The sequence below is a fragment of the Colletotrichum acutatum genome, assembly GCF_030867785.1.
Source record: "Colletotrichum acutatum strain CBS 112980 chromosome Unknown BDZ83scaffold_4, whole genome shotgun sequence".
Classification (NCBI taxonomy): domain Eukaryota; kingdom Fungi; phylum Ascomycota; class Sordariomycetes; order Glomerellales; family Glomerellaceae; genus Colletotrichum; species Colletotrichum acutatum.
In genome coordinates this window covers 88,249-101,352 of record NW_026848998.1, presented here as the reverse complement: position 1 = coordinate 101,352, position 13,104 = coordinate 88,249, and the positions used below count along the sequence as shown (strand labels likewise).

The 13,104-nt window shown below is 52.9% G+C and overlaps 3 protein-coding genes across 3 annotated transcripts; all 3 read right to left on the bottom strand.

The window, feature by feature from the left end:
• Positions 1 to 37: 37 nt before the first annotated feature.
• Positions 38 to 1,905, bottom strand: BDZ83DRAFT_290323 (methyltransferase). The gene is made up of 6 exons (XM_060502182.1): positions 1,568 to 1,905; positions 1,459 to 1,475; positions 1,317 to 1,396; positions 984 to 1,251; positions 450 to 912; positions 38 to 381 (listed from the first exon to the last, which is right to left on the bottom strand). Exons 1-6 carry the CDS (start codon positions 1,694 to 1,696, stop codon positions 235 to 237), a joined length of 1,104 nt encoding a protein of 367 aa, XP_060370999.1. The 5' UTR covers positions 1,697 to 1,905; the 3' UTR covers positions 38 to 234.
• Positions 1,906 to 6,507: 4,602 nt separating this feature from the next.
• Positions 6,508 to 8,015, bottom strand: BDZ83DRAFT_746813 (glycosyl transferase family 90-domain-containing protein; the record flags this gene model as incomplete). The annotated part of the gene is made up of 2 exons (XM_060513324.1): positions 6,508 to 7,530; positions 7,626 to 8,015. 2 exons carry the CDS (start codon positions 8,013 to 8,015, stop codon positions 6,508 to 6,510), a joined length of 1,413 nt encoding a protein of 470 aa, XP_060370998.1.
• Positions 8,016 to 9,765: 1,750 nt separating this feature from the next.
• BDZ83DRAFT_565386 (glycolipid anchored surface protein) lies at positions 9,766 to 11,299 on the bottom strand (the record flags this gene model as incomplete). Its single annotated transcript, XM_060503749.1, has 4 exons — positions 9,766 to 10,014; positions 10,069 to 10,399; positions 10,454 to 11,114; positions 11,173 to 11,299. The coding sequence occupies 4 exons, from the start codon at positions 11,297 to 11,299 to the stop codon at positions 9,766 to 9,768; spliced, it is 1,368 nt and encodes a 455-aa protein (XP_060370997.1).
• Between the last annotated feature and the right edge of the window lie 1,805 nt (positions 11,300 to 13,104).

The following is a 13,104-nucleotide window of genomic DNA, read 5'->3' as shown; positions in this document are numbered from 1 at the left end:
CCTTTACATTTTCTCGCATGTCTGTATGCACATGGGTTTCGTAGCGAGTTATGTTGAGCTCTTGTTGCACGCGTTTCGGTGTGTCGAAGCACGGCCTAGTCTAAATCGTCTTCTGACAAATTTGTCGTGGAAATCAGAAGGAGGAAAACAAGGAAGAAAAGATAAGACTCCGGCTTCGCCATATGTGCATAACTCCCCGTCTATGAAAGAGTTCGTTAGATCATGTAATTCGTTTCAGTCGGTCATCTCCTTGTTCTCCGGCGGACTTTGCGCAGGAATTGCTTCATCCGGGTATGGTTTGCGACCCCATACAACCCAGACGTGCTGGTAAGCGTGTATTTGCATGTTGGAGATGTCTCTGCGGACATCGACCAGAGATACCTATATCAGACGTGGCGTGTTAGACAGGAGCATTCATCACTGGACCATACTTCTTCCGTAAGACTCACTTGCACCTCTTCCTGTTGCCTTTCCAACACCTGCGTAAAGAGGGCCATGCTAAATCCGCTGAGACCGTCCAAGAAATTCTGTTCCCATAGCCTCCCGACATGCTTGTGCCTGGGGTGCTTGGCCCAACCGTTGATCGGGATTTTGAAGACGCGCTGGTGGACGTCCACAAAGCCCACCTCCTCATACCACTCTCGCAGCATGTGTGCTCTAGACAAGGGGCGCGCGATCATCTCACTGGCGAGGTTCATGTCATCTACCCAGCGAGATAGAGGTGAGTCGGGGGCGAGCGTGTGGTCGTCGCTCGTGGCCTCGAGGTTGAAATCCTGTGACTCTAGCCAGCCGCCCGGGCGAAGGGAGTCGAAGGCCTGGCGTATGACTTCGTTTTTGAAATCGCCGAATGACCCGAGTAGAACGCGAGTGTGAACATAGTCGAAGGGTTCCTCCCATTGCCACGATTGTGCGCTGCCGGTAGGAAAGTCAGGACGGTGTGTACAGGTAAAACCCATTGTCAAATGAAAAGTCACAAAACTTACGCGTCTTCGATGTAAAAGTGAACGTTTGGTGGGACGGCGTTACTTTGGATTGGTGACAGGTCGATACCGACTATCTTGGCTTCCGGGTACACATCTCCCATATCCATGGCCCAGGCTCCCGTACCTGTGCCGACATCGAGAATCCGTTTGGGACTTCCCTCAACAGCGATCGGGGCGAAGTGCAACCTGCCGCTGAACAATTCTGTGAGTGCAAGCGATTGAAGGTCTAAACGCTCTTGCTCTGCAGGGTCGTTAGGGAAGACATAGGCTGTATGAAGTGTGTGAGCTTTTCGAATAAGAGCTGAGGACAGAGTAAAGCTACTGCACACTTACAGCCTGCTCGATATGCATGATACGTCCTGCCGAAATGTCTGGGGAAACACTCGACGTCGTCGGGTAGTGATTCAGTCTCCCTGCACGAACGTTGTTAGTCAGTGTAGATGAGGCTAAAGTAGTTCCGCGTGGCAGGCATTACCCCTCATGAGGATCGGGCTGGTGGAGTTTGTTAGTGACATCGGACGAACGATAGGTAATTAGACCTGGTTTGTGAAAAGATAAAATAAGGGGTCCAAGTCAAAACGTACGTCAACTTCAATATGGCTGTCGTGCAGGGATGACTTGTCGGGAATTGCCTCAAATGTGAACTCGAAACCATGAAGACGACCATCGGCGACACCTGGTGGGAGAAAGGACATGACTGTGGTCTGCGACATAAACGAGGCCCGGTGACACAAGAGGAGGTGCGAAGCTCGAAGCTCGAAGGACGGGCTACGCTGGATACTTTAGCAGCAGCGCTATGTACCCGCCTACCGGAGCTTTTCTATTACGAGCTAACGTTGACGGGTTCGGAACGATGGTTGTTCGATTGCGGTTGAGCGCCACCTCATGGAAGACTCGATGGAACGAGTGGATGCGATTGTGTCAGCTTCTCGCGATCGATCGTCGTCGAGATGATTGGAACAAAGGAAGAAAGACGCTTCTGGCGTTGTTCTTATAACGCTGCGGTGGAATATGTGCACGTGTTTCCGGGAAGTTGAAGCGTTTCTGGTGGTGGAGGTGCTGCTGCTGATGCAGTCGCCACCCTTCTGGCAGCTTTTAAGACAATTGCGAACCTGTTGTATAGGAGCGGGGGATGCAGTTGGGCGTCAAAGACGGACGGCGAAGAATCGAACGACCGAGTAGAGAACGAGGAGAATCGGAGCCGAGAAGGTTCGCAAGAGCAGTGGCAAACGAGGGCGAGCACCGGACCAGATCCCGATGGAAAACAAAGTTTGGATTATTGAGCTCGAGGTTGAGGTTGTTGAGGTAGGTGGAGGGCGGGAGGGGGGAAGTGTATGAGCTTTGTGTGTGAGTGAGTGTGAGTGTGAGTGATTGAGTGAGTAAGTGGATGAAAATGTCAGAATCTCAGAGTGAGCGAGCGATGGACCCAGACAGCTGGGTCGGCCTTGGTCGGCCTGAATCCGCGAGGGCGGGAAAGGCGGGAACGAAAACACGGGGAGACCAAGACACCCAGACTTGCCAGACCCAACGGGTTGGAACTTGGGACCTTGGGTTGGTGTGGTTGTCTGGAGTTTTGGTCGTGGTTGTTTGTTCGACTACCCGCAGGCGTGAAGCCTCCATTGACAATTGCTGCGTCGTCTGACTGACACGATAGGTACCCACGAACCCGGGGACCCTGGACCCTGGGACCTGGGATTTCTGGTTCGGCGGTCCCCCCCTTCCCTCCCCTCTCCTACCATCCTGCTACTCGATTTAGTCTCGACATACCTTACCTTAGTTGTTTGTTGGAGCACATGGGCGACTTAGCTTCCGAGGTCACTCACTGGCCAAAAGCTTGCGTGGGATTGACAGAAAAGAACCCCCTTTTAGAAGTGTTTAACTTTGGAACCTGGCGCTTTCTTCCCCGATTTGCTACCGGATGTCGGGACGTTCTCAAGGAGGGGGAGCAGCAGGGGTGGAGAATGGAAGACGGCGAGTGGCCTTTTTATCGGCCGATAAAGGGGAAACCTAGAGGAGGGGGAAGGGGGGTCACCGAATCGCCGGGACTGGGTACTATTTACTATCAAGAACCATTTTTTTTTATTATCTCTCGAACCTTTGTAGACGTTTCTTTTCTTGTCTGTTGTATTTTCTGGCGCAATTCTTTTCCAAGCCCTTTTATCTAGTGGGTGTGGGCTTCCTGCATGAGGAGGGGTAAAAGCAAATGGATATGCACAACGTTTTCAGAAGGTCAGAACCAACGAAGTTTTTTCCTGCTTCAGCCATATGCAAACGGCTGCAGAAAAGGAAAACAAGGTGCCACAGCTGCGGGAGAAAACGAAAAGAAATAAGAAGCGGATCGTGGTTCAAGAAGGAAAATAAGCCCGAAGTTCCCCAATCGACTACCTAACCGAGCCATTGTTACCTCGCTCATCGCCAACCGGAGGTCTTTAGAAACAAAAAGAGACAAAGAGATGCCAATGTGACATATGACACGAGGGTGAGAGGGGTGGGCACTGGGATGAAAAGCTCCCATGTGGCTCGGAACCGACAGCCTAGACATACATGTCCAACAACACCACCTCCAGACTATCCCCTCCAAGGATCACAACTTTTATGCAGCTATGCGGACCACCACACGCGGTGGGAAGCTGCACAAGTTCGTTGGTTGACAGCGAGCCAAAAATGAATTGATGGAATGGCAGAACGTGATTTGCCTATGACAGGTGGGGAAAGCTGGAGTCGCATCCTCTCACGCACTTTACAAACGCACGCTTCATACTTAAACGAGTGAGAATATCTTCTCGCTCAGCTAGTGAAGCAGATGCTTTCGCTGCGACCTCTCACCTTATCCCGAAGCCAGTTCCAATGGTTGACTATCCGCAGCCTCACAAACCAACGTTGGAACCGCCCGAAAGACGGTGTGACGGACGGGTCCACGGAGAGGAAAGGCCCAGTCTAGGCAGATGCAGCAGGGCGTGATGTGCATGTGCAGTACACCAACAACAACTTAACAAGCCAACCTGCATGGTGGTTTCTGTCCCGCCCCTCGGAATTTGAATGGGTGGACAGCTTTGGCACTGATTTTACTGTGCCGCACAGAAAACGCCCAGAGCTTAGAGGTGAGAAGCTGTCCCCGGTTCTCGGGCCCTGTTCCCAGCTTCTTCGCTCTCCCTCGTTGAGTCGTCCCTCGTTGGAGGTTAGAGGCGAAAGGAAGAGACAGAGATGTGTGAGATAAGTGTGAGTGTGTGAATCAACCACGCAACCATAGTCCAAGGCAGATTGTCTGCCCTTCCATATGACACACATATCTCTTTAGCTGTTTTTCTTAATTTCGTTTGAGTCCAAGACATGGGAATTCCTCCTCCCGGGAAAGACATAAGCTTGCCCGTCCCAGAGAGCTGGTTCGTCGTGTTGTGTCGTGTCGTGGCGTGTCGTGAGCGAGCATGTGCGTCCGTGTCTGTGTCTGTGTGCCCTGCCTGCACTGCATGGCTGGAAGCTGATATGTCATAAACTTGTTCCTCTTGCCCAGGTTACAGTTACACAACACAAATGGGCCTTTTCCTGTATTACCCTGTCGGCACTCAGCAGCTTTCGCTTCATCACGCACGCACGCACGCAACGCTGTAAATTTTCTCGACCGTGTTTGTCGAGATGCATCGAGGTAGATGTCCATTCGCTTCCCGCCTAGACCCAGCTTTTCGCGAGGCGAGGTGGTTTGAAGTTGTAGTGAGGGGGATGGACGATCATGGGAGACACCGAGGTCCGGACACAATTGCCCGGCAAACACCACTGGTATTTTTGCTACCTTGCTTCACATCAGTTCCATGTGATGATCGCCAGTGCTATGGCTTTTTCCTATTGAAAATTCAATCGGGCGTTAAAAAAAGATCCAGATCAGGTTTCAGTACGGAAACTTTGGTGATCGGTCATTGGCATTCCAGTGATGGAATCATGCTTTCAATATGCGGTCACGTTCGTCTACCTATGTACCGCTGCTTCTACTACTGCTGCCCGCCTAAACTCTCAAGACTGCCCGAGACTCGCTAATTTCCGCTGCCGATCAGACGTACGGATAGCTTGAATAAGAAACCATGTCCAACCCTGTCGAAACCCATGAATATGCCCGAGTCACCAACCTGTTGGTTCCAACAGTAGTAAACCACCCGCACGCATATAACGAGAGCTGCGGGAAACTCCGTTGCTCCCGAGGGCGTTCGCCTGCTCGAGTCCCAGGATATCGGGACCACGGGCAGAATGGAAAGTTGTGCAAGACCCCCACCATCCCCTGACCCTGCGTGTAACGGGGGTGACTGTGATGAAATTCCCAGGTTCGCTTTGATGATTTCTTTTGCCAAGTCAACCCTCCGGCAGGCAAGAACTTGATCAGCGTACGGAGGTATTATATACCTTCCGGTCTAGGTATCTCGCCCTTCCCCGAAGTTCCCACATCCAAGCAGGCAGTAGGTGGGAGCCGGAGCGCGTCTGCGCCGAGGCGCCATGCGTCTATTGCGTGCCGAGAACCGCGCAAGTTTGGGAGTTCGGTCAATGGTTGGTTATGGTACAAAGGTCCTCTGCTTTTTTCGTCCTCGCCAAATTCCGGTCATGTCCATAGTTGTCTTGACCAGCGGAGGCTCGTTATGATGCTTGACTCGTGGTGAGAAATGACCTGTATAATTTTCCGTGTGGCCAGTGTCAACGGCCCCCGGACCGGAGGTAGAGGTTATTGTGATAATCCAGAATCAGATCCAGTGGTGATTGCTTCTTGTAGTCCAAGATCTCGTGTATGCCCATTGCGGATACCGAGTTTTCCCTTCTTCTTATCCAGATACTTTTCCCCTCATCGCCAGGCCAGTCTACGTGATCAGTTGCGCGGACGAGAGCTCCAGGAAGGCGCAGAAGAAAGATGACAGTGTTTCGCCCTTCCCCGTGCTCTTCGACGTCGACGGCGTTGACATATCCGCCGTTTCTCACTGTCCCTTCTTCTTCGAAGACACCCGATAGGATCAGCATGACCGCATGAGGCATGTGAAAGGAAAAAGACTGACGTGAGTGAACAAATCATCGACGAGGTCCCTGCCAATAGGCACATCGTCCAGCTGTAGACTCGATAGATTTCAAGTCAAGTCGTACGTACTCGTGCAGGCCTGAGCTGGCATATTGCAGAGTTGCCTTGGCCACGAATTTCTCGTCGTAAAGTTTGACTCAGGGCCTAGAGTGCCTGGGACCTCCATCCTTGTTTCCCTTCGTGTCGCCGGACTCGCGACCATAAGTTTGAAGTGTGCTCGCGACATCCAAATTCTGATCCAGTAACGATGATCGTTGAAACCCGATACCGCATAGACTTTGTTGAATTCTCTGGGGAAAGCCCACCAGATTTCCTTTCTCCCATCTGAGAAGTTTCCCCTGGCTATATGGCCAAGGTTGGTGAGTAGTCGCGCGAGCGCAAAGAGAAGATCCCGACGAAAAAAGCTTCTACGCCTCGGCCTTCTTCATGCTTTGCGACACCGTTGACATATCTCCCAAAAACCACGCGGTAAATCTCTCAATGACCTCTCTTCTTCGCCTTGTCAGACCGCACAATAAACTCCTCAAAGCTCACCGCGCCAGCACTCTTCCGGCCAACATCATCATCGACACGCACAGCCCGGCTCCAACTCTTGACAAGAGCCCGCCAGTAACACACCTCCGCCGCAGGGCTCAAATACCCCCGATCAGAGAATAACGCCCGCTGCCGTCTCGCAATCCCGCGCGCCACATCCGGGTGCTTCTCCAACCAGCGGACCGTCGCCTCGAGATCCGACCAGTCCGGCTTGACAAAAATCATGTTGGCTTCCTCTGGGCGGAGCGTCGTCGTCCACTGCTCCAGTGTCTTCGGTAAAGCTTGATGATGATGTTTTTCGTCTCGGGGCTTGGCTTGGGAAGTAGTCTTAGACTCTAGCTTGCCTTGAAGTAGGGTACTCGAATACACTGGCTCAACTAGATGCGTCGTATGCTGCATCCACTCCACCGGCGGACTCAACACCACGCTCTCGCAAAGCTGATGAAACTGCAGCCGGCCAGAGTACGACACGCCCCCGGTGTGGATGATGTACTTGTACCTGCAAAAATCCTCAATCGGCAGTGCGTTCGTCGCGTTTTCCCCGTTATTCGTCCACTCGAGCGCCTGCACGTCGGCCCATCCCGCGTCCTTTGTAAGTTGGATGAGGTCCTGTCTGGATCGCGGGTTCGCACTCGCGCCGTTATTGAACCACGACGTGCCGCGCCACACGGCGCGGGCGTCCTTCTTCTCGAACGGCAGACTGGTTTCTATCTCGGTGATGGCGGACGCTGCGTGCGGGAGGGAGCGGATGAAGGGCTGGGTCCAAGCCCAGAAGGAGAAGTGGGGGATGGGAAAGATGTGTCGAGGGAACGAGGAGGAGGAGGACGAGGTCCGCGCCAGACGGCTGTGGGACCAGGTGTGTTTGATGGGTGTATCTTGGATGTAGAGGTTGAAGTAGGTGTCTGGTAGAGGGGTTGGCGAGGTGAGGATGGCGCGGTGTAGCTGGTGGAGGGCGGCGCTTTGTCGCTGGGCCTTTGTGTTAGTTTCTGCGGATTCAAGAAATCTTTGGATATACTTCTGCCTGGAGGTGGCAAGTGTATAAGCAGTGATGTGAAACCCACCTCGATCCATTGATCTGACATATCCACAGGTCTCGGCGCCTGCAGTATCAGTATCTTGTTATCCTTGATCTGCCCCAGCAGCGAGACGGAAGTGTCGCCGAGTCCGAGCTGGAATTCTCCCTCCGCCTCGGCCAGTTCTATCTCCTTCGTCAGGCCGGGGAACGTCGCCTGACATTTTCCCTCGTTCAGATGGAGACTTTCAAAGTCAGATGCCGCTCCAGTTGAAAGGCCTGCCTTCTTTTTCCAGTCAAAGGACACTGCTGTAGACGAATGTTCTGTTAGGGGATTCCAGAGCCTATCGCGTGGATAGAAGAGAACGTAAGTGACGAGGACCAGAGTGGCTGCCACGATGACTGGCCCTAATCGCCGCGCGGCCTTTCTCTGGCGCATGGTTCTTTTTTTATGCTTCTCTCCTCAACCGACGGACTGGAACATCATCTTCAAGTGTCGTTGAGATGTAATCGAGAGAGGATGTAGGTTGAAACTGAAGTAACGTGGTCCGAAGTCTGTATTTCAGACGATTTAACCGGTCACTTGAAAGACGAGGAGTCCCCTGCTCTTAACATGCGACACTGCTGGGGAGCGGGGTTTCTCGCGAAAAAGAGTTTTGCAGCAAATAGAAGAGCCTCGAGCATTAGGGATAGCAGTTCACTGTCACTTTATCGGAGACTTGAGCGCCATCCTATAAAGTAGAACCAAACAGCTCCCATGCCAGGAATCATTGGCTGTACCGGGCGGGGCCGGATATTCGGCATATAAGCGATTCGAAGAGCATACCTCGAAGTTCCCTGTGATTGTGCCGCGGCCGTAGAAAGGATCAGCAAAGATTTCCGTACGAGGGAATCAGGAACCTTCGGAGCCGACGTTGAACCATGGCCTGATTCATCCCCGCCAAGCCGTCAACGAATTTGTGGTGGAAGGTTGGGCGGTAGGTCCCTTTCTCCCTCAGGGTGTGCCTTGGAGAGAAAAGTGTGCTGTGTTCGGGCGGAGGATCTCGATGCCAATTGGCCTGGATGTCACTTTTCCCCAAACACATGCTCGTCCTAGTCCACCAATCATCTTACACATTGATATTGACCCGTTGCAACGTCCCCCGGATTTCTGTTAGAATGCCGCTTTCCCGGCGGCACCAGAAAGCAATTGAAATAGCCATCGTATGTAAAAAGGGTCTTGGATCCAAACGCTCGTTGTGTCAGCGTCATTCTCTTAACCACCGTACTGATGGTAGGCTCGATCAAGCGTGTCGCAAAATATGAATGTATTATTAGCGGAAGCTACGGCGTATTCTCCACTTCTGCCGGAGCAGTCTACGGCGTCTTCCCGCTCGATCCAGCGGACGACATGCCTGGCCCCGACCCAGTGTCGACTCTAAAGATGGTTCAGAATGATGCTCCAGAGGAAGCGCCAGAAGCCCCGCGGGCTCTATGCAATTGTACAACACTTCTCCACGACTTCCGCATTCCTTCAAAGTCTGGCGGATGCCGAAGTGGACCTGTACCTTCAGCACCATTGCAACAATGATGGCTCCGGGTGAGGGTCCATTATTACTTTGGTGACACAGTATTTGTGTTGCTCAGCATCATTTGGACATTAGCGATAATCGTCTGAAGACTTGAACCTTGAACTAACCCACAGACCATAGCGAAGTCCCGCGCCGACTTCTGCATGACCGGAACCTCAGTTTCAAGCTTAAGTTGACGTCGATTTCAACTCCACTCAACTCATATAATCTTCCTTCAACAGATTGTAACAGAAGATTGGGTTTCACACAGGTAGATTTGATGAAAGCGTCATGTCATAATCAAACAAATGAATTACAATCGTCGTTGCTTTTTTCGCAACAATACGTACAAATATCTTGCGCCTGCATAGAAAAGGATTCATGGTCCTTTGTGGCTTTTGTAAAGCGGCACAGACAACACCAAGACTCAACTCCCAATAAAACCGTTTCCATGCCGTGTTATTCACTGTTACAGAAGCCGGGGACGCCCGTACCCTGGGTGTCATTGATAAACTAACGAAATAGCGGCCAAGCCGTACATCAAATCTAGTGCTTCATGCGAATTAAGAGCAAATGCCCTTTGGATATCGTTTGTACATCCAGCAATAGCTGGGGGCCCATCTTCATGGCTTCAGTTTCTTACAACAGGAAGGCACCGAACATGGTGAACATGGCGGCCAGACCGGCAACAGCCAAAGGAGCCTTCTCAATGGGGCTGCCGAAGGTCAAGCCGGGAGCAGCGTTGGAAGAGCCAGTGGCGGAAGCGCTGCCGGAAGCAGTGGCAGAAGCGACACCTCCGGTGGTCTCGCCGTCGGACGCAGAGTCACCAGCAGTCTGGGAGCCATCGCCATCCAGACCAGGGCCAGTACCAGCACCAGCGGTCATGTACTGTTCATTTGTTAGCGGTCTACTCGTTTCAGGGAAGAAAGGGATGTGAATTACCTTCTCAGCAGCGGAGGGGATGGTAGGGATCTTAGTGGGGTCGACCATCCAGACGGAGTCCGACGTAGGGCAGGCGACAGAGTGGGAGGTAGCGGCGGCACCACCGTCACCAGTGGGGGCGGGGTACTTGGAGAGAGCGCTCTTGAAGTTGGCGTACTCGTCAAGCTCGGAGACGGTGCTGCCGCTGATCTCGACGATACCGTACTTGTTGGCCTCCTGGGAGTACTCGTACATGAGACCACCAGAGTAGACGCCGGTCATCTCAGAGTTCATGAGAGCTTCCATCTCGTCGAAGGTACGGGTGTTGGTGTTGCAACCGTACTCAGACAGGCTGTATCATTGGTCAGCTTGGACGAAGTAGAGAGTAAATGTTTATGTCGCTTACAAAATAGGAATACCGTAGTCGGTGAAGTTCTTAACCTTGACATCCCATCCAGACTGCTTGAAGCTGGAGCTGCACCAGGAGTAGTCGTTGAAGGCAAAGAAGTCGGAGCGGGCATCATCGCTACCGCAGTTGAAGTACTCAGCGGACTGCATACGGTTGTCGGCGACATCGGCGGCAGAGTAGCCGACGGGGACGTGGCGAAGGCCGCGGGAGGCCATATAGTTCTTGATGTCACGGGTGACAGCCTTGACGTAGGGGGCGGTCAAGGTGGTGTTGGCCTCATCGTGGATGACCTCGTTTCCGGAGAAGAAGGCGAGGGTGTTGTCGTACTGGGCGAACTCCTCGACGGTGGCGAAGACGCTCTGGAGGTAGACGGCGTTGTACGAGGGGTGGGGATCGGCACGGTTGATGGAGTACTTGGGGTTGTTGACATCGGCAACGAGGTAGATGCCAGCGTCGGCAAGCTTCTGCATGCACTCCTTGTGGTCCTTGGAGTTGTCGACGGAGTAGACACGGATGGTGTTCACACCGAGATCCTTGAACTTGGGAATGTCACGGCCGCAGATGGTGGTATCGGCCAGGGGGTCGACGTTCTCGGAAGAGCCACCGGGCTGGTAGTCGATACCACGGACGTAGAAGCGGGTGCCATCGGCGTAGAAAGCTGTTCGAGTTCATGTCAGTCAATTGGGTCAGAACGAGGCGAAATTGGTGATACATACCGTTGCCGGAGGCGGAGACTGCAGGCAAGGAACGGGCCTTGATGGGGGCCTCGCGCTCAGTAGCAGTAGGCTTGGCCGAGACGACGGACAGGGCCGCGAGGGCGGAGATGGCAGCGACAGACTTCATTGTGAATGTGTATGCGAAGGGACCAAAGTGAATTCCCAAAAACCAAAGGTGATGATCGGAAAGTGCCAAGCGATAGAATGTTCCGAAAGAGTGAGGAACAGTTGTGTGTGAGCTACGAAAGGGGTGAGGTTTCGGAGTCCAAAAGGGGTGTTGATTAAAAGGGTTGGTCGGTTTAGTGAAAGGTAGATGAGGAAAAAAAGTCAACCAAAGCGAGGGAGTTGACTGTGTAGATTTATTGAAGGGGAAAGGGAGGCGCACTCGAACCCGGGGAGACGGCAACGAGAGGTCGGATGAGGATTTTGGGAGAGAATGACGAGAAGGAAGGAAAGAGAGAGGTCGGGCGGGAAGGAGGGAGGTGGATGATTAAAAAACGGCGTGATTGACGGTGGTGGTACGCAGTAGTGCTGGGGATCCGTACATTACCTGGCAGACTTTTAGTGTATTCGTACACTAGGTAGGTACTTACCTCAAGGTATTGTTCGTACGAGTAACCAGGAAGGAGAAGCAGGGCAAGCCGCAAAGTGGAATTCGTTCTTTGCAACCCACACCCCCCAGACTCTGGGAGGTGAAGGTCTCCACCGCGCGCCCTCTTTCCCAGTCTCCGAGTCTCCTCCCAGACTTTGCGGCCCTGGTCCAGATTTCCCTTGCCTTGCCAGCTTGCCAAGGAAAGGACCGACAGGAGTCGTGGACGGTGGACCGCGCCCGGGGAGGAAAGGAAGGGAAGAGGGGGGGGGGGGAATAGGAGCAGCAGCCGTTCATTCGCCTAGTGGATTCTAGTGTCTCCTTGTGTCTGTCTGACAACCGCACCATTGTCCTTGACTGGCTGGATGGCAGCAGCTCTCTCTTGCTTGGACGTTTCTCCTGGGAAGACATTTGCGAGTCCAATTCAGGGGACGGGGAGGGAAGGCGTGGGTCACAATTCTCCATTGATATGAACCTAAGAGGAAAGAGGGGTGTGGCTGCAGACAGCGGGAAGGTGGGATGGAGCTAAATCGGGTTCCCGGCAAGCAAGAGCAAAAACTCAATTGGCTGTTGGGCAAGCACTCAGCTGGCGACTATTCTTACAACCACACCCCTTGTTGCTCAATTTGATCAGGTTGTGTATTGTAAACACGGGCAGAAAGATTATTGGTGATGTAATTCTGTCAGGTCGTCCAGCGTCCGTCTCTGGGCGCGTTGCACCGGCGCGTCTGGGCACAGACTTTTTTGTCCACGTCGTCGACAACCATCGCCTTGCGGCTTGCCGTGGCCCGTTTGCCTTTCTCACGCTCTACTCCGTGTAGGTACAATCTACGGACTACACTGAGGCAGCACCTTTTGCTTTATCCCCCATCCGTCGCACCTTGGAAACAATCCCATTATTCTATCCCCCATTGCTTCAAGTCGCCCGGTCGAACCCGCTGAAACGCAACAAAAACGATGATCGACTTTGGATCCAGCCGTTTTCGAGGCACCGAGACGCTACGAACCAGTAGCACCGCCCATCAGCATGCCTTGCAATGCCGCTGAGCCGCTTGGCCGTCACGCCGCCTCACAGTGCCAGTCTCACTCAGCAATTCGCACCTAATGTGTTTTTTTTTCCTTTCCGGTTTGGCTCGTATCCAGATTCTCTTGTTGAGTATCTGTGCCTTTCAATCGCCACAGCCATGAACACGCCTCTGGACGAAAAGAGAACACGAATTTCCCCACACACCATCGAAGCACCATTGCATCTCAGTGCCGCCGGCTTGCCACTACTAGAGATGTCAACTCCGAGAAGCAGGGCATCATCTATCCATCTGACGGCAGTCACGATAACCAAAAAA